Source organism: Aquila chrysaetos, chromosome 2 (assembly GCF_900496995.4).
Source record: "Aquila chrysaetos chrysaetos chromosome 2, bAquChr1.4, whole genome shotgun sequence".
In the NCBI taxonomy this organism is placed as follows: domain Eukaryota; kingdom Metazoa; phylum Chordata; class Aves; order Accipitriformes; family Accipitridae; genus Aquila; species Aquila chrysaetos.
The window spans coordinates 51,123,511-51,141,881 of NC_044005.1; the positions used below are offsets into that span (position 1 = coordinate 51,123,511).

The 18,371-nt window shown below is 38.4% G+C and overlaps 1 protein-coding gene across 1 annotated transcript in view; it reads left to right on the plus strand.

Moving 5' to 3' along the window:
* The window catches only part of HNRNPLL (heterogeneous nuclear ribonucleoprotein L like), a 30,005-nt gene that overhangs the window by 1,316 nt on the left and 10,318 nt on the right, over window positions 1–18,371 (plus strand). Inside the window, exons 2-6 of the mRNA XM_030007260.2 lie at window positions 7,595–7,713; window positions 8,443–8,680; window positions 12,997–13,082; window positions 15,408–15,504; window positions 15,603–15,675. Of these exons, the coding sequence (XP_029863120.1) occupies window positions 7,595–7,713; window positions 8,443–8,680; window positions 12,997–13,082; window positions 15,408–15,504; window positions 15,603–15,675 (613 nt within the window). The remainder of the gene's footprint in view (window positions 1–7,594; window positions 7,714–8,442; window positions 8,681–12,996; window positions 13,083–15,407; window positions 15,505–15,602; window positions 15,676–18,371) is intronic.

Genomic DNA, 18,371 nt, shown 5'->3' on the forward strand with positions numbered 1-18,371 from the left:
ACCTTGAAGTTCAGAATACCTCTGGTTCATGATTGCTTAAAATGAACTTGCTTAGCACTGGGATAGGGTAATGAGAGACATTTACTGTTACCATCTCTCTGTCAGTTAAACCTCTTGGTAGAGAGGGTACCTGCTAAATTAGTACAAAAGTCCCCCGATAAGTTTCAACAAAGATGATACACCTCTGGAGAGAACTTTTTTTTTAATTCTGTAGTTCTTGTGACAGAGCATCGTCAAGTCGCAGTAAAGGCTTGGCACCGTGCTCTGTCTTAAAGGCCAGTTCTGAATGAAATCCGTATGCTTGCTTAAGTTATCTTGAAATTTTGTCACATAGGAGAGCTGGACATCATGCAGCGTTTCAGGTAGGAACAAGATACTGCTCTTGCCTTTCCTCTTTTCTGCAGTATTTTGGGAAATCAGCTAGTTCTTAATTTTTTCTTTTTTTCCTTCATTCTGGGTTCTGGCTCTGTTCATGTTGACCTTAGTATCTCCATTTATCACAGTTAATGTGCAGGACACACTGCCCTGCTCCTTTAGGTAATGAGAGCACAGAGTATGTCTGTAACTTTACATTTTGGATTTCATGGCATGCGCTCAGTCTTGTGAGTCAAGAAACCGAAAGAAATGTGTGGCAAGTCAAGAGCACGAGGATTTTTAGTCAGCTTGTGTCAGTTGCAGTGTGCCTCAAGCTGGTTCGTGGTCACCGACTCTGGTGATTTATTGGCAAAGCTGTATTCACAGTCCACTATTGGAGAGGCAGAAGATGTCTTGATAAGAGAGATCAAACTAATTTCTTAAGAATAAGCTATAACATCAAGTGGATATGTGAAAAATGAACGACTGAGTGCTTTTGTTAATAATTTTATGTGGGGCTTTTAACAGCATAATGCCAGGATCTATTCATTAGAGTTAGTTGATGTGAATTTTAGGGTTTTTTTCTCTAATAGATTAAAAAAACGTGCAGGAAACTCATTTATTCTGTGACATCTTACTCGTTTCTCTCCAGGGAAATGTTCCTAGCTTATAAAAGTTGTATGTGGCTCAGGGCAAAGACATATAAGACTGAAGGTAGGCTGAGAGATGGGAAGAAGTGTTTAAGTGTCCTGGGCTGCTCAGAAGAGAGCAGTAAAAGAATAAGTGAAGATGAAGAAGGAGGAGCTATAGGGAATGGGGAATTAGAAGGAGAAATGGGGAGAATGGGTGACTGGGATAGAAAGAGTGGTAGGAGTCTGGTAGCCTGACTGTTGTTTTATTTCCTAACATGCGTCCTAGAATATTGGTGAACTGTACACTCATATGGATTATATGCTCTCTTTGTATAAAAACTGTTTTGTGGTAGGACCCTGCTATCAGGTTGGTCGGGTCTTCCTGCTGGGCTATATTTATTATTGTGGCATTTTCCTGTTCCTCTGGGATTGTTTCATTGGGTTGAATAAGCTTTTCATGCCTCTAAGAGTTTGGGGGTTTTTTTTGGTTGGTTGGGTTTGTTTTGTTTATTTTTTCCAATGCGTGCCTAGAAGTCTGTATGTGAGATCCAGATGGGGAAAACCAAGATTTATTTTGCTCTTCTTTTTCCTCTTTTCCATTCATGTGGACACTCCTCATAGTCCGGAGGTGTATCCTTTTTCTCATGGCTCATCTCAAGGCTGAGGAGCATGGAGAGCCAGGAACAGACCAGAATACTGACCAGGGGAGGGGTAGAAATTGGTCTTGCAGAAGTATTCTGTGGGGGAGAGTATCATGTGGAAGAATGACTTTTACAGAGGCAATGTTGAGTGGTGGTGAAGCCTTCTTTGCAAAGAAGTCAGAATCACAGTGTAGCAGAGGGTCAGGACACTTGGAGAATGTGGATTAAGAGCTGTGTTTGAGGGTGTTTGGAGGGCCTTTCAGCTCCATCCCCTCCCCCTCCCTTAAATTTCAGTTTCATTGATTAACATTGTATTTATACAACCTGTATTTTCTGTAGCATCCACCTGCCTCGCTGTCTCTGACATGCCTATTCTTAAGTATTTCTGTGAAATAAGGAGGATCTATTATCCCTGTTCTTACAGTTGGGGAAGTGAGATGCGGTGTCTAAATACACAAACATAACAAGCTACCACAAGGTAAGATAGGGATGTGAACTTGCATCTTATCAGCTACTCTGCTGTAACTTCCTGCATGCAGTGTTCTTGCTTTGTGGTAAATGGAAAGCAGCTCGCTTCACAACTCCGTTGCTTCGTGTCTTTCACAGGCTGTTGCAGGAACAGTCGCTAGATGGCAATGAGTTCGGATCCTGACCTATTTTGCAGTGACTTGTTCATATATGTATTTCTTAAATGAAGTACATCCTAGAAATCGGTTATGGAGTAAGTGTAAATCATCTTCCCTCCTTTGTCGTCCTCCTTCAAAAAAAACAAAACCCAAAACATTACCTTCACACTAGTTCTTCTTCCAACACCTCGTGTTGAATCTCCTGATGATGCTCTGTGTCGTGTGGGGTTTTGTTTTGGGGTGGTGTTTGTTTGTGTGTTTTTTTTTTTAAAGGGAGATTCAGATTGTGCTGAGCAGAGAGGAAAATAAACTAGAATAGAGTATTTCAGTTGGAAGGGACCTACAACAATCATCTAGTCCAACTGCCTGACCACTTCAGGGCAGATTCAGAATTAGCAGAAGGGGCCAGAGTGCAGGTATTCCATTCAGTAGCAGTTGTATTCATTGAAAGGACACAGCGGTAGAGAGTGCTAGGAGGAGGTAAACAAGAGAAACGATACCCCAAACTCCTCATCCAAAACAAAACTGAATTGCCAGGTAGCCTTCCAGAATATGGGGTGTGATTAACCTTAGCCCCCTCCTCCTGCCTAGTCTCACCCCCCACCAGCCCCCAAAACCAACCAACTAACAACAACAAAAAAATCCAGGATATACAAAACTGGTATATTTCTTCTACTGCCATGGAACCTTAACTTTGTCTTGTTTGCTTGGTTTTTCTGAGACACAGTCTTCACTGTGTACTGGAAAAACTGTTGTCACTGCAAAGCTACAGGAATTCCAGGTGGCATGGAGAGAGGTGTCTCCTGTACCTCTGTAGGGAAGAGACAGAACGGCTCACTCAACTCATGCAGGTGTGATCAGCAGGGGTGATGTATGACAGGGCAAACAGCTTTAATGCCATCATCATGTAGTACAACCAGCAGCTGAAGAGTGTGCATGAAATGCTGCGTATCGGCTTATGAAAGTCTTTCCTCATCAGACCATCCTCGGTGGGCAGAGCTGAGATTATTGGGGAATGTGTTGTGTACCTTCACCTTGCCTTTATAATGTGGTAATTTTAGCTACCCTTGATGTCCTGCAAGGCAGTTGCGTGCAGATCAGTCCATAGTTAGGCATTAATGAAGTTTTGGGTGCTTACATACCTAATAGCAATCTTGTGGGGCTTTCCCCCCAAGTCCTGTCATATTTATAAAAGCAATTTCAGAGCATTTAAGAGGGATGCAGTGAGAGGAAAAAGTTGAGAATGAATAAGATAATCTGAATGGTGAGAAATAAAATAACAGTATGTTTAGGTACCTGGGAGAGAGAGAGTATGAAGGAGAAGTGCCATCCTTTTGCAGTAAGGAGAAAAAGATGGAGGAGGGTAAGCAGAGAAACGGTAAAGGAGCAGATGGTCCAAAAAAGGTAGTACAAACTAATAAAAACTAAGGTGAATATACTGACTGGAAAGTGTCTGGAGAAAGGATGAAGGACACGTTTATGTGCAAATGGTGGAAAATTCTCTGATCTGGAACTGGTGAGCAAGAGAGACATCATCCTAGAGCCCGTGACGACTTTCTTCCTTTTTGGAATGGCAATTCGTAATTTCTTAGTAAGAAACCAGTGATGTATTTAAAATGTTGTCTAGAACTATGTAGGTCACCAAAGAATGGATGTTAAAATGCTACAGCCATTCTTTGAAGCTGCTTCTGTTGCAGTCTTACGTAAAGTAACTTGTTTGTGCTTCATCCGCTTGGTTATGTCAGCACTTCCCTTTGTGCCTCGGCTCTCTACAGAAGCTTGGTTTCAATGTTAAGCATTTTTATGTTCCTATGAGGGAAACCCTTTCTGTCCTTGTTACTAGTCTTGAGCACTTAGAAGGGAAGTCTCTTTCAATCATCTTTAATAATTGCATTTTCTGTCTAGCTAATGATTCTTCAAGAAATTGTTACTGAGCTTTCAAAAACCCTTAAGCCATATATATTAATGGATACAGCAGTAACGTTAGCCAATCTGTTCTCCTGGCTTTGGTGGTGTCCAAGTGTTGTGTTGGAGTTTTGCATGGGCCTTTGCGCCATCCTGGGAGTTGGAATTACTGAAAGATTCCTTTGTAAGTGGAGAAATGCTGTTAGTGGTTAATCTGTATGTGAGCAGATGCTTTGATGTAACCTTTGTCTGTGTGCCATCTGTAGCACATGTAGTTTCAAGGTACAGTGACTGTGAGATCTTGGTCAAAATCCTATATTTTTCAGCTCTGGGAAGAAATTATGGCAGCAGTTGGATGAGTTGTATATGTTCTGATCTTAGCTGTGGAGATGCTTTACACTTAAAGACATGTTTGATTTTTCATGTGGTATAGTGCTTTCATTTCTCCTTTTGGAGGAAATCAAGGATTGTTCTAGATTTGTGTGATACTGCAGCTTGGTAGCTGCAAAACTTGTTTGATGATAATATGTATGTCTGCCCTTCGTGAAGACTTTTTTGCACTCAAACATATGCCTGTGGCACACGTTTGTGTCTTTCACCAATATGCTCTATGAATGTTAGGTTGTGGCTTCCTGGCTCAGGACTGACTTACGCTTGGTTTTTGTGCTGCTGCTTACTGCTGCTCATTAGAAACTGTTTTGACTAAAGCAGAGGCCCTCTGATTTGGCTATTTATAACCTCAATGGTTTTATCTGTATAAATTAGTTTCTGAAATGCTATGTAGATAAGTCCTTAATTTCATGGCAAGTGACTGAGATTTCACTTTTTTGTGGGGGTTTTGTGGTTGGTTGGTGTTTTTTTGTTGTTTTTTTGTTGTTTTTTTTTTTCTATGCTTCTTGAGCATCTGCACAAGTTACTACAGTAGCAGCAGTGTTACAACTTTGGATTCTTGCTAAATCTCCTACTATACAACACCCTAGTAAAGGATGCTTTCTGTGTGGTGTTACGGGAGAAGGAAATTTGGCTTGGAAAGCAGAGTGTTGCTTTAACTACAAAAGAAAGCAGAATTTGTATTTGTTGATGGTTCTGAGAATAATTCCAGCTGCAGAAGTGCAGACACCTGTATATGTGTGTATAACTCGTGTATAATGGATTTGAAGATGCAAGTATAAAAGTCTTAATTTTTGAGAGCGTTTGTACAATTAGAAAGATTTATATCTTCAGTAGGCAAGCTTAAATTGACTGCTAATAAATAAAAATACAAAGGGATATGCATGACAAAGAAACATGAACTGAAACTATAACAGAAGATTGATGTGGGAAGGGGAGGGAGAGAGAAATACCGTTCTGTTATGATCCACTCTCTGAAAAGCTTGACTTGATGTATGGGGGTGCTAATTAAGTAAGGTAGCTCTTCGTAATGAATCGTTGCCTCAGTGAGAAAATCATTGCTTGTATTTGCCATCTGATTACATAGAAATATTTTTAGGTGAGATTTCTTAAATGCATTAAAGAAAAGAAAACAAAAGAAGAGAAAATGCATACCCCTAGCATTAACTGGGATCTTCATATAGTAACAAGTATGCAGGGCAATGAATAATTGATTTAATAACTTCTGATTGTTCTGTAGACTGTGAAGTAAAGGTGCCTGCTATCTTAACACCTTAGAGTAATAGACTTTGCAGGAAAAACTGGTAATTATTGTAGTTTTCTTTTGAAGGTCTCCTTAGGTGCGTCTTTCAGCTTTGAAAAGTGTGTGTGTGTATAGAGAACATATAAGCCGAAAATAAAAACTTCTGTGTAGTTCTGTTCCTTCTGCAATTGCCTAAGTGTTTGCAGTTCAAAGTATTAACCTTTTATGACTACTTTGATCACAACTACTGCTGTAGGCCTCAGCTGATTAATTCAGGATATATGGTATCTTATGCAAATATCACTAGTGGTGTTTTCCCACAATTGTCACAGCTCTCATTCAAAGAAATGTCTTCCCACTTAAAACTCTTTCATACTGCAAATGAAGAAAATGTAAGCTAAGCGTAAAAAATTACACAGCAGTTTGTTCTGACGTCTGACAAAGTCTGAAGTGCTGGCTTTTGGTTCAAACAGAATGGTCAAATCCTTGATTTAAAGAAAAAATACATAATTGTTTTGGGAGAGCTGTGTATGGAACACAGGAATTAAACACGCAAGACTCAATTTGTAGTTATCTTGTAGTTATCTGGAATGTGTTTTTTCCTTGAATCTGTAGTTCAAACAGATGGGAAAGAGAGGAATGTCTGTAGCAGTAGTAGCAATCATTGTGGTTGATCACTGGAGCTGAATGCTCCGTTGTGCTACAAATGAGAATCTCTCTAGTTTCAGAAGATGCTATACTACTTCTTATGGAAAAAAGTGAAAAATCAACAAGACTTGATCTGTTAGATAAACTCATTGATGTAGTTGCTAAATTTGAATACATCAACTTTACACTGCTGTAACATGTATGAAATTTGGGTGCTGGTAATTGCAGTATATTTTAGTGTGCCCTTTATTATCTCTAATCTTTCTTTGATTATCTCTCATTATTGGCTTCCATAATTTCATTCTTTTTTTTTTTTACCCCCGTGTCTTACAATATATAAGGTAAATTTCAGCCTTACTTCAGGCTTTGCATGGAAAGATGAGCTGGTTCCAACTCAAATTCTTCAGTCACACAGAACTGAGACTGTCTGAAGTCATAGCAGTAGCTCTGAAAAGTGTTCACAGTGGGAATTCTGTGTGCTAATGTACAACAGCTGAATCTGTTAATGGTAGTCAACCTTAGGGTGAAAAGAGAGAGCATTCCCATATGTACAGAAATTGTGAGTTTTTAAAAACATGTATGAAGAGTGTTCAGAATTAGAAGGGAGGTTGGGTTTATTTCAAGTATAGTATGGAGCTGGCGTTTTCCTGCATTGTGGGGCACAGGTCTGCATACATTAGAAAAATACTAAGTTTTCATTCAGTTTACTGGTGGCCCTTGTTTGTTCTTGCTTTTTTCTCCCCCCAGCCTGTCTCAGACAAATGCTGGCATAAACAAAAAGGAAGAGTGTCAGAAATATTTTAGCTATTGTGCATGTCCAAGTATTATTTTTTTTTTATGCTTTCAATGAATAGGGTGGAAGACCTCCTGCAATTCAACCAAGTGTTAAATAGGCATTTTTTATATTAGAAAAATTTTGCCTGTGCAAACTCAATTAATTAAATCTGCAAAGCATTTTATTTTAAGTAGATTTCAGCAACTGAACTTGGCAACCTGTTTGGAAAGAAAATCTAAATTATTTAAAATATGCTTGGATTGTGCATTTAGATGGCTGCTTCTGGACTCAGTGTAGTGTCTGCCAAATATTTAATTTTAGTTAATGATAGCAGTATTCCTTGTTCTGTGTTGAATTTTAAAATGTCATTTCGTTGCTAGGATGCTGGGGGAAGTCATCACAAAGTCTCTGTTTCTCCTGTCGTCCATGTCCGAGGGCTGTGTGAATCAGTTGTGGAAGCAGATCTTGTGGAAGCTCTTGAAAAGTTTGGAACCATATGGTATGTCAAGCAGTATAAAGTAATGTCTCTGGACAAGCTGGGAGCATTATTTAAAAGTCTCTTGGACCTCTTTAAATAAGTTATGATAGCCATTTGAAATCCAGAACTTAGTAAAGCATAAAGATTTTCTAGCTGTGTGAAGATTCTGTGTTTCTGTATGTGGCAAGTCTGGTCAAGCAGAGTTACACTGTCTGCATGCCCTAGTGTCTGCTATCAGACTTCAGTGGCACAGCTAGTCCTGGCCTTAATATGAACTATGTAGCTAAACTGAGTTGCAGAACAGCACGAGAGTGGTTGTCATGATATGAGTGAATATGCCAAAAACAAGGATAGGCCACAGAGCAGATGATGCTTTTTCCTGTGGTTTTGTATGGGAGCAGTGCTTGTGATATGGTAGGATCTTCAGAATGAGCTGGTTACTCCGAGAAAGTAAGTTAGTAAGTGATTAACTGTTTGTTGTATTGGTTGAATGTTTTTATACATTAAACCATTAAACTTTTTGAGGAAAAGAACTGCTTATTACTTATCTTATAGCTGCATTTCTTTGTTTTGTGCAAATGCTTTAGAAATGTGTTGACTGGGTTTGGGAAGCATGAGCAGGGAGATCTACCTTCCTTTGATGTCCTTGTTAGGAATTATTTAGAAAAAACACAGATGATAATTATGGGACTTTGGAGTTGTTTTGGGTAAGCATATAGGAAAACTTAACTGTAATGTTTCTCTCACCAGCTATGTCATGATGATGCCATTTAAGCGCCAGGCTCTGGTGGAGTTTGAAAACGTAGAAAGTGCAAAGAAATGTGTAACGTTTGCAGCAGATGAACCTGTATACATTGCTGGACAGCAAGCCTTTTTCAACTACTCAACAAGTAAGAGGATTACTCGGCCAGGGAACACTGATGACCCATCTGGTGGAAATAAAGTTCTCCTGTTGTCAATTCAGAATCCTCTCTACCCAATTACAGTGGTATGTTTCTTCTTTTTTTTTTTTTTTTTAAATAAAATAATAAAAGGCAGGGAGCAGCAATCTCTGTTACATTATTTCCGTTGTGTACTATTTGTTAAAATTGTACACTGTTAATTTGAGTCAGGAGTTAAATTCACCTACCAAAGCTTTACACCATCTTCACATAAGTAACATGCATGTTCTGGAAAAAACGTTTTTCGAGGTGATTAAGTCTCGTTGTACAGATATTTTGCAATGCATTTGAAGGCTTCAGTGGTCAGGATTTTGAAATGTTTAAGTTGCTACATGCTTCTGAAATATTTCCAAATGTGTTGCCACAACATCAGGAATGTCATTTAGCTTTTAGGTTCTGAGTGGTGTATGTTTAAATAGCCAAGTAGTTTTTCCAGTAGGAGGGGTTATTGTATTGTAGTCCTTCATTCTTAAGTATTTCCTTTGTGGAAAGTTGAAACCTTCATCTGTTGATGATAACTCCAGTTTGATGGAATCTTCCTCACTTTTATTTGGGCTGATACATTTTACTTTTCAGTATTTCAAGTCATACCATATATACAGTTGCATCCTAATTTATTGCCATCTATTTATGGCACATGTGCATGTTTTTTAATGATACAGTTATTTTTTGCTAGCATTTAAGAATGCATGTTTTCTCATGCATTGAATGCTTATATTTTTCATAAAGATTTTATAGCACACAAATTGCACAGGAATATTTCAGGAAAAATTTAAAAAGTCTGCTTTAAGCAGACTTGTAATACTGTGATACAAGCATAAGTTACTTGTTCTTAGGGAAATACACAGGATAGTATGGATCAATCAAAGTGGGTTGTGTGGAACCACATAACTTAATGCAAGTACTAAGTTTTGTTTAATATGCCGTATATTATGTTAGCAAATTGATAGAAGCTTAGCATTCCTGAAATTACTTCAAGCAGTCAGTTCCATATCATGCTCTTTGCTTCACTGTATTGTGAATATCGATAGGTTTTTGCCTGTTTCATTAGTGGATGATGAATTTTCTTTCTCCTGTCAGTTTTCTTTATAGAAAAGCATGGCAAGGTATGAGTTGCTTTTTCATCAGTGTTTAAAAATATACCTGCTTTGAGCTGTGTGAACAAATCCACTAAGTTAAAGTATTCTTTGCATGTGACTACAATACAAATTTTGGCAACTACGTTTCATTCATGCATTTTAAATTTGGCTTGCATAAGCAGCTGAGTCGAACGTAGATGCTTGAGGAAACTAGTAGCAGAAGCATCGTTCTGGGCTAGGAATGTTTCATGGAAATTCTGAGGATGAAGCCTCTAGCACAGTAGCTCCTTTTTGAAAACAAACAAGCAAGAAATACCTGCCTGCCCCCAACCTCTTCCTTCCCACTGCCCCCAACTGTTTGCAGACAGATTTCCAAAATTACTTGCAGGTATCAGAGCTCGTTGAAGGTAGTGTAGACTAGTAGAGTCATAGCAGCTGGGGAAGAGCAATTGTACCCTAACAGCTAGGAGTGTGATGAGAAAAATAAAAATTTTGCGCTTGGCCAACGGGTTAAAGAAGCAGTTAAGAATGTCTCAGGCAGTCTGCGTTACTAACCTCCCCCCCCAAACAAACAAAAAAACCCACCAAAAAACCACAAAGCCCAACACCACCTCTTCCTCTTCAACACATTTCTCTCCTTAAATTTGAACTACAGTTGGGTGAAATAGATGAAAAATTGCAACCAGTTTTAAGTGGCAAGTCTAAATAACTGCAATAAACTGTTCCATAGTTCTTAAGAGCTTTTCTTTCAAAACAAGATACAGTTTTTGCATAGCAATTGGTCTGCTCAAGGGCATCTTGTAGAAAAAGCTAAATTGTTCTGAAATTTTGCTGCAGCTTATTTCCTCCATTGCAATTGTGACCTGCTTCTTTCCTAGCAGAATTTTTTTAGAAGGGTGTGGTAGTGAAGGGCAAGTTAACTGTCTTTAATTCTTAATTGCTTTCCACCCCTTTGTGATGGAGGATTGGTGTTTTGAAAAAGTTTTGCCTAAGGTGTCATACAGGTCTTTGAAGTTCTGTCTCCCAGTTTCCTTATCTGTGGGCAGAACTTTGTCAGGCATTTGTCCGTAAGAACAGACAAATTTGTCTTGTTGAAACTGACTTTCTCAAAGTGACTCCTGCTGCTGCAGTTGTTACTGTCTGTTCAGCTATACCTCTGCTGTTGCCTTTTAGTTCTCACTTACCTTCTAAATCTTCTGTACATGCATGAGGAAGGTGTGGTATGCCTTGGCAATTGAAATGTTTTAAACTTAACTGTCAACTTCTTCTGAGATTAGGTTGCTACACCTCCTTTTTTGTGACATTCTAGTAAGTACATGATGCTAGTGTTAATTTTTTACTTAAAATATCCCATGTTACTGTATCTTGTGAATTGCTTGCTTGATTTGGTAATCTAAAGTAGCTGAATTAAAACAAACAAAAGTTGTGTGTGTGCCTGCTGGCTAATGACGCTGATGGCATTTTGAGTAAGAGTTTACATTTTGAAAGACAACTTTTTTTTTTTAATTAAGTGGCTGTGAAGAAATCTTTTGAGAGACAAATTGTGAAAAATAGTCATATGCCTGAAAATAAATGTCACCTGGAGCTGAAAAGTTTTCAGGACTCTCTTCTCCCAAACAAGAGGAGATGGAGGGCAGCTGTTTTTGCTATTGAGTGTGCATAGAAAATACACCTATAAATGATGTCATAAGTCTTATTTTTTAGGGGTTCAGGCTGCTTGAATCCTTTCTAAAAATGGCTGTTCAACTTCTGAAAAGGTTGACCATCTCCTCTGCTTGCTTCATTTAGCTACGCAAAACATTCACTAGTGTCTGGAGCAAGGCCCCTGAGCATGGACAATGTTTTTGGTTTGTTTTGGTTGGGTTTTTCTGTTTGTTTTTTGGTTTGTTTTTTTATTTTTAGTGGTAATATGCCAGTATATTAAAGCTTATGGTACTTTATATAAGCCAGGAGTTACACCACTGCAGCTGTAGCCAGCAATAAGACATCCTCTTTCTCTAGTTTCTTCTTGTGTATGTGGGGGTGTGTTTGTTTTGTTTTTAAGACATCCAGCATGCACCCCACCACTTTGCCTCCCAGTTCCTCTGCTATTCTGCAGGAGATAATAATAAATACTGTATCTACTCCCCCCCCCCCCCTTGTCCCCCAAATAAACCTGCGGACATACACTAAGATCTTGGAATGAGCACTTTGGAAGTATTTGGTTTAGATAGAAAGGAAGGAAGGAAAAAATAGATTGTGGTAGACTGTTTCACTGAGCATGCCTTTGCTTGCTAGGTTTAGCTATGAAACTGGCTGTCTAGTAAGGCTTATGGGCTTTTCAGCTGTTTGAACATGATCTAACAGGTGAATTGTTTCAAGAAATCACAGTCCTGTTTGTTCAGGTTCTCAAGCCTGAGTCTCGGGAATTCTGAGTATGGGTGTCTAATCAGTCTAAAATAAACTTTTCTTGGCCAGATTCATGCTGGAGACTAGTTTCTGGTACCGTGATGTCAGAATTGTTGTGTGTAAATGACTGTTGTTTGAGATTACTCCTAGCACATCATAAGCCTGGCCTGATGTGCAGTAAGGCGAGCTTTTCTTGTTACTGTTTGGTTCCCCTGCAGCACTGAAGACGGTCTTGAATTTTATTGGTTCCTTGTAATATAGACAAATGCTGGTGAAAGCAGAGTGTTAACAATGAGTTTGCACGAATCCAGTGTTTCCTGTCAGAAACTTTCTCTGCCTTAAGTGGAGAAGCACAGTAACCACTTGCAGTGTGTTTGATTCAGGTGAATACGATTGAAAATCTCCTTTTGATAAGCTACCTAAGCTTAAATTGTGGACTACCCCTGATTACTCTTCTGAAAATGAACATGAAAAATTAAAAAAACTCTCAGCTGCTAGAGTCTTATGAAATGAAATGTGCTATAACTACAGTGTCATTTTGTCTCTCTTTGCTTTGGTAAAACTACTGCAGTGCATGCTTAAAAGGGAGCACAGCTTGAGACATGGATGCAATTATTGGGTTTTAACACAGTTGAAGATACTTGTTAAACTAATGTTTGCATGAGTACTTCTTATAGAAGCTTTCCTGTTTTTCAGATTTGACTGCCTGTACTATATTAATCCATAAAAGTGCTAATCATGGATGTATAAATTGTATAGAGAAAATTATAAATGAAAAGTTAACAAGCCTTTTCTTTGCTCTCTGGCATTTAAATGCCAATGCAAGAAAATGTTCTGTGGACCTAAAGTGTTTGAAATTTCACATCTGACTAAAGTATTTCTTTCTTCTTTCTTAGGATGTCTTGTATACCGTGTGCAACCCTGTTGGAAAAGTTCAGCGCATTGTTATATTCAAGAGAAATGGAATACAAGCTATGGTTGAATATCCTTTCTGAGTGATTTTTTTTTTCTTTTTTTTTTTTGCTGTAGGTTCTTGACTGCAGATGGGATTTAACATGAGAATGTCAGAAAAATACTGTGTAATTTTGAGACCAATTTTTTTTTTAATTTCTATCTAAGACGTGGTAATTTCCAATTTCTCTGTGTCTGTAAGACAGAATAGCACTTAAACATTTCATCTTTATAGGAAAATGACAGTGTCAACAGTGGTCTTGATAATGATGTTTGTAAGTGGCCCTAAAGCTAATAATTGCAGACAGGAAATATGTCATAGATTTGACAGTGCATTATACACAAAAGTTTCATGGCTTCTGCCTGTGTTGATATTCAGGAAATGGGTAAGGGATTGCAGAGGTGCAGTTTGACTTCTTCAGACTCTTCTAAAATAGTTCTAATATATACTGCTTGGTTTATTATTCTGGCTTTAATAAAGCACGAGACCAGCTTAGGCCTCCTTGATGTGTTTATCATGTGTTGAGGAAATTCCCTCCTCTGTTATCCTACTGTTTACTGTATTTGTAGCATTAAGTTGTACATGGGATGAATGTTCAGAGTTGTTGATGTGTTACTGTGGTTTGCGAAGTCCAAAGTCTGATATGGTTACGCCTTAGTTTATAAAACTCTGATAGCCCTCTTCACAGAGACTGATTACTCTCCATTTCCAAGCTGTTATCTGGACAAAATTGTACCAAAATATCAAATTCTTCTGTGATTTCAGATGCTACTGATGTGGCAGGCTTTATTAGTGGATCACTTCTGTAACATATGACTTAACCGGTGGCTGCACTGATGATTTGCCAGGCAAAAAGAATTACCCTAACTTCCATAAAAGCAAACTAATTGCTGTTTATCTATGTAGAAGACTTAAACTGTGTGTCCTAACAGACAGTATTTTGACTTACTATGATAGTGTGTTGAATTTGTGGTAAGTGGTGTTGCCTGGATCAGATGAGTTGTACAGTTGGAGGTTATTCTGCATCTTGTGAAAGATTAGGGAAGTTCTGGGGAGGATCCTGCACACACTGTGAAACTGCCATACTTCTGTCCTTTGAATTGAAATCTGCAACATGCCTTTCATTAAAAACAAAACCAACTAGCAGTTGAAAGGAAACTCACAAATGTGAGCAAAGTAATGCAGCAGTTTGGGGTGGGGGTGGGGAAGTGAGCTTCAAGACAAGCCTTGTTTGAAAAGTTCAAAAATTTACTCAAATGTCAATGCTAATTGCAGTACCCATTACTTTTGCAAATGTGTTCCCACAGTTCTAGCCAGTGTCACACAATTTCTTAGAGGTCTGGGAAGCTTAACTTTTCTCACTCTTAAATTCCACAGTGAACCTACATCATGTTGGAAGAAGTTGGGCTGCAGGAATGTGGTAAAACACAAGGGATATGCTATTGATACAGACTACTTCAAAAATTTCACTAAATTGTATCAAAGGATGGTGCAAAATGTCTGGTCTGCTGCAAGGTTTGGGCTTTCTGACACTGTATGTTTTTGAGTATGTATGAGATTGTGGATTGCCACGTGCCAAGGCTCAGGTACATTTTTGTGCTAGTCACAGAACTAGTCTTGGTGTATGAGGAGGATATGAAATAACCTGTATGTTGGAGCCTGGTACTTGCATCTGCCTTGAGCAGTGGATTTAAAGCAATCTGCATGTTGTATTTTTCGATGCAAGATGATTGTTTGTTCATTCAAATTATCTCTGAGTTCTGTGGTTTTATTTGGCTTACAAGCTGAAAAGGGCGTACTCTTTCTTAGTTCTTTTTGCTGTAAAGTAACTGCTGAGTTCATGTTCTCCCTACCCACAAGTCTCTAGCTAATGCTAGCTGTGAGAAGGGATGCATTGTCTTAAGTCATACCTTCTCACCCCTGAGCTCTGATCACTTCCCAAATGATGCAGCTTGAACTTTCCCTTCAAACTTTCCCTTCAAATATTCTCTAGGCTTGCTGGTAACTTTCTGTGTCCTCTGATGAAAGTTACTAAATCCACCAGGATATCCCCTTTCAAAGGGCCTAAGCTCAGAGCATGAATAAAGCTTGCATCTTTATAATCCACACTGAAGAATTTACTAATTTATATAGAACGGTGTCATCATGTGCTACTTACATCTCAAAAACAGGTGCTTAACAGAAGTTGAACCCATATATATACACTTGTTGGTAATTTTATATTAAAGTCTGTATAGAGTTCTTGTAAGGCATACAATAGTGAAATATCTGTAGGCTACAAAAATAAAGCCATATCAGCAGAAAGGGACATGAATGAGACACCTGGTGAAAAGAAAACCTTAACATGATGTGTATGTTTGAATCAGTGTTTTGTGCCCAGAAGGCGAAGGCTGCACTCAATGGAGCAGATATCTATGCAGGATGCTGCACACTAAAAATTGAATATGCAAGGGTAATGCTTGGACCTTCTCTTTTAATTTTACTGGAAAAACTATATATATATATATATATATATGACTTAACCTTTTCACTTTTACTTTGTTTGAACAGCCAACTCGACTTAATGTCATTAGAAACGACAACGATAGTTGGGACTACACTAAGCCGTATCTGGGCCGACGAGGTAGGTTTTCGTATGTTATCGCTGTAGATGTTTGACTGTACTAATGACAATCCTTTATACGTGGTCAGGCTGTATGGCAATAGTCATTTCAAAGCAAGCCAGTGCTGCTGAAGGCTGTGTTCACACGCCAGGGAAGTAACCCTGAGCCCTAGGGCCCCCTACTGCCGTGTGCTTGAGCCACTTAGTTCAACAAGGAGCCCACACCTGCAAGCACCTTCGCAGTTCTCAAGGACTTGCATTTCTCCAAGCAGCTCTCTCTCTTTGGAGGAGAGGAAACCTGGTACAGACTATTCCTTACAAACTACAAACTTGCACACTGCTTCTCCTTCGAAAGGACTCTTTTCCCCTATGTTGGACGAGGCATTAAGAAGGATAGAGGACTTCAGCAGGCTGACTCTACACTTCATCATGCACCACATCGGCATCAGCAAAAAAAAACCAAACCAAACAAACAAACAAAAAAACCCTCTGAAAAAACTCAGACTTGCAATTCACCTTGTCTGCATACTGCATGCACCACCACCACAAGTTTTTAAAGGAGGACCTTTCAGTACTTCAGATTTGTATGGGATGAATAACATGATAGACTGGACCCATTCTGTTCAAGTTTGTATGTATGCTGGTCTTATTTCCCTTAAAATTACAATTGAAAAATTGAGAACTTCCAAAATTAAGAACCTCTTGTTGATATCATTGACGTTGTAATCTTTTTATTACTTGCTGTATGTGAGAGTTGCATTCAGTCTTAACAGTGTAAATATTGTCTAGTAGTAGGGAAGTTTAATCCTTATCTGTAGATAGTTGGAACTGAGCAGTGCAATATCAGATAGGTCCCCTCAGTTATACTTAAGTATTAAAATAGGGAGATTCGTAATTGGTACAGGCATACTGTCTCTTAAGTACTCAGCTGTAAGAATTACCAGAGCTTAACTCGTGTCAGTGAAAACTATGACTATATATGTAAAGACAAACTGCTGTGTAGCCTAACTCCTGTAAAGTGTTTATTTTGGAAAAAAAAAAAAAAGTCTGTAACTATTGAGCGCAGTGTTCAGTAACTTATGTACAGTAATGTGTGCAATGTAAAGTTAGAAAAGTGAAGACAATGTGTCCAAGATAGAGTATCTACTTATCAAAGGCTATATGAGAACCAGGGCTTTGGCCGTCTCAAGTGATACGCACTTTCAGAGTAATTCTGCAGAGACGCTGGGCTTGTAAACCTGTTGTACAACTTAAAACTTAGGGCTTGAATTTTCAAAATGAAGTTCTTGTAAAAAGTTAACAAGGGAGCTACAGTATTGGTTGCAGCTTGTAGATTATGACTATTTGTATCAGGATTCAAATTTTTTTCTCAAATTCCTGAGTTAAAAAAGGGATTTTGAAGAAACTCAAGGGCAAGAAAAAAATCTGAAGGTTTGAATTCTGAAAATCTGAAGGATTAATTTGACCCTTGTATCTTTTGATCATTGCAGTGTTTGGAGGCTGACTTGTAACATTGTGCATCTAATTACATTATGTAATTGGTCTGCAGATAGATATGGCTGTATGAACTAAATGTTCCCCAAGCTAGAGAAAACAGTGGAAAATGAAAAACTTACGATAGGTATGGCTTGCTCTTTCTCAAGAACTCTCACTCTACTCTCTTGTTTTCCTTGTTACTTTGACAGTCTGTCTCTATTTTCTATATATCACTCTACTACACGTAAGAGGAAAAGAATTAGACTTGCATTATATGTATTTATATCATGCTATATTGTATATAGCATGAGTTTTCATTTCCTGTGGCCCACATCCATTTATCTAGGAAATGGGAATATAAATTGTTGAATGAATACTGAAATGTGCTTGAAAAAGCAGGTATCTAGAGCAATTTTGCCCATAAAGTAATCCAGGACAGAGAGAGAGTGTGTTTTCATATTTGTGCTTCAATTTACTCTTGCAGCAGCGTTGTTTGGCTTTTGAACCTAATGTGACCCAAACTGTAGGGATCTGACTGCAGCAAACAAGATTGTAGCCCAAAGGAATTTTCATTCTGAGGACAGGCATACTAATATATCCTTTCAGAATTTCACATCCCTGCTCAAATTTCAGGAAGGAAATGCATTTTGCTAATGTGTTTTTTCTTAAAGAACTGTTTTTAGTTCTTCATGGTAACAAATTAGACTTCCCTGTAGTATTTCTCCACTTAAGTAAACTTCCTAATAAGTGCTTGCTGCTATGAACCCATATTCCATTAGATTGAACCGAAAAAAAGTCTGACTTTTAGTATTCTACTTGCTTTTAGCCAGAAAGTTCAAACTGTAGTTTGGAGCCTGATTTAAAAACAAAACCAAAAAAAAACAAACCCCAAATTTAAACTAGATTATAAAGAATCTTTCCTTTCAGACTTATTTTTAACACAGAACAGTTCTCATGTTTCAATGCCTGTTTGCACAAGTATCTGTACTGGCACAATTGAGGGACTTTGTTCAAGGAAGGAACGACTATGGGGCAAGGAGAGAGCAGTGCACTACACCATCACGAGGAGGAAATATTTGTCAATCTGTGGTCTCCCAGAATTCTTTATTTGAAAGAATATGGTCCTTTATTATATTACTGTGTGCAGTTCCAAAGGATTTAGCTCCACAGACTGGTATTATAAACTTGATTTTTTTGAAAGATGATTACTGCATACAGTTTAAATGCTCAAAACACTTCAT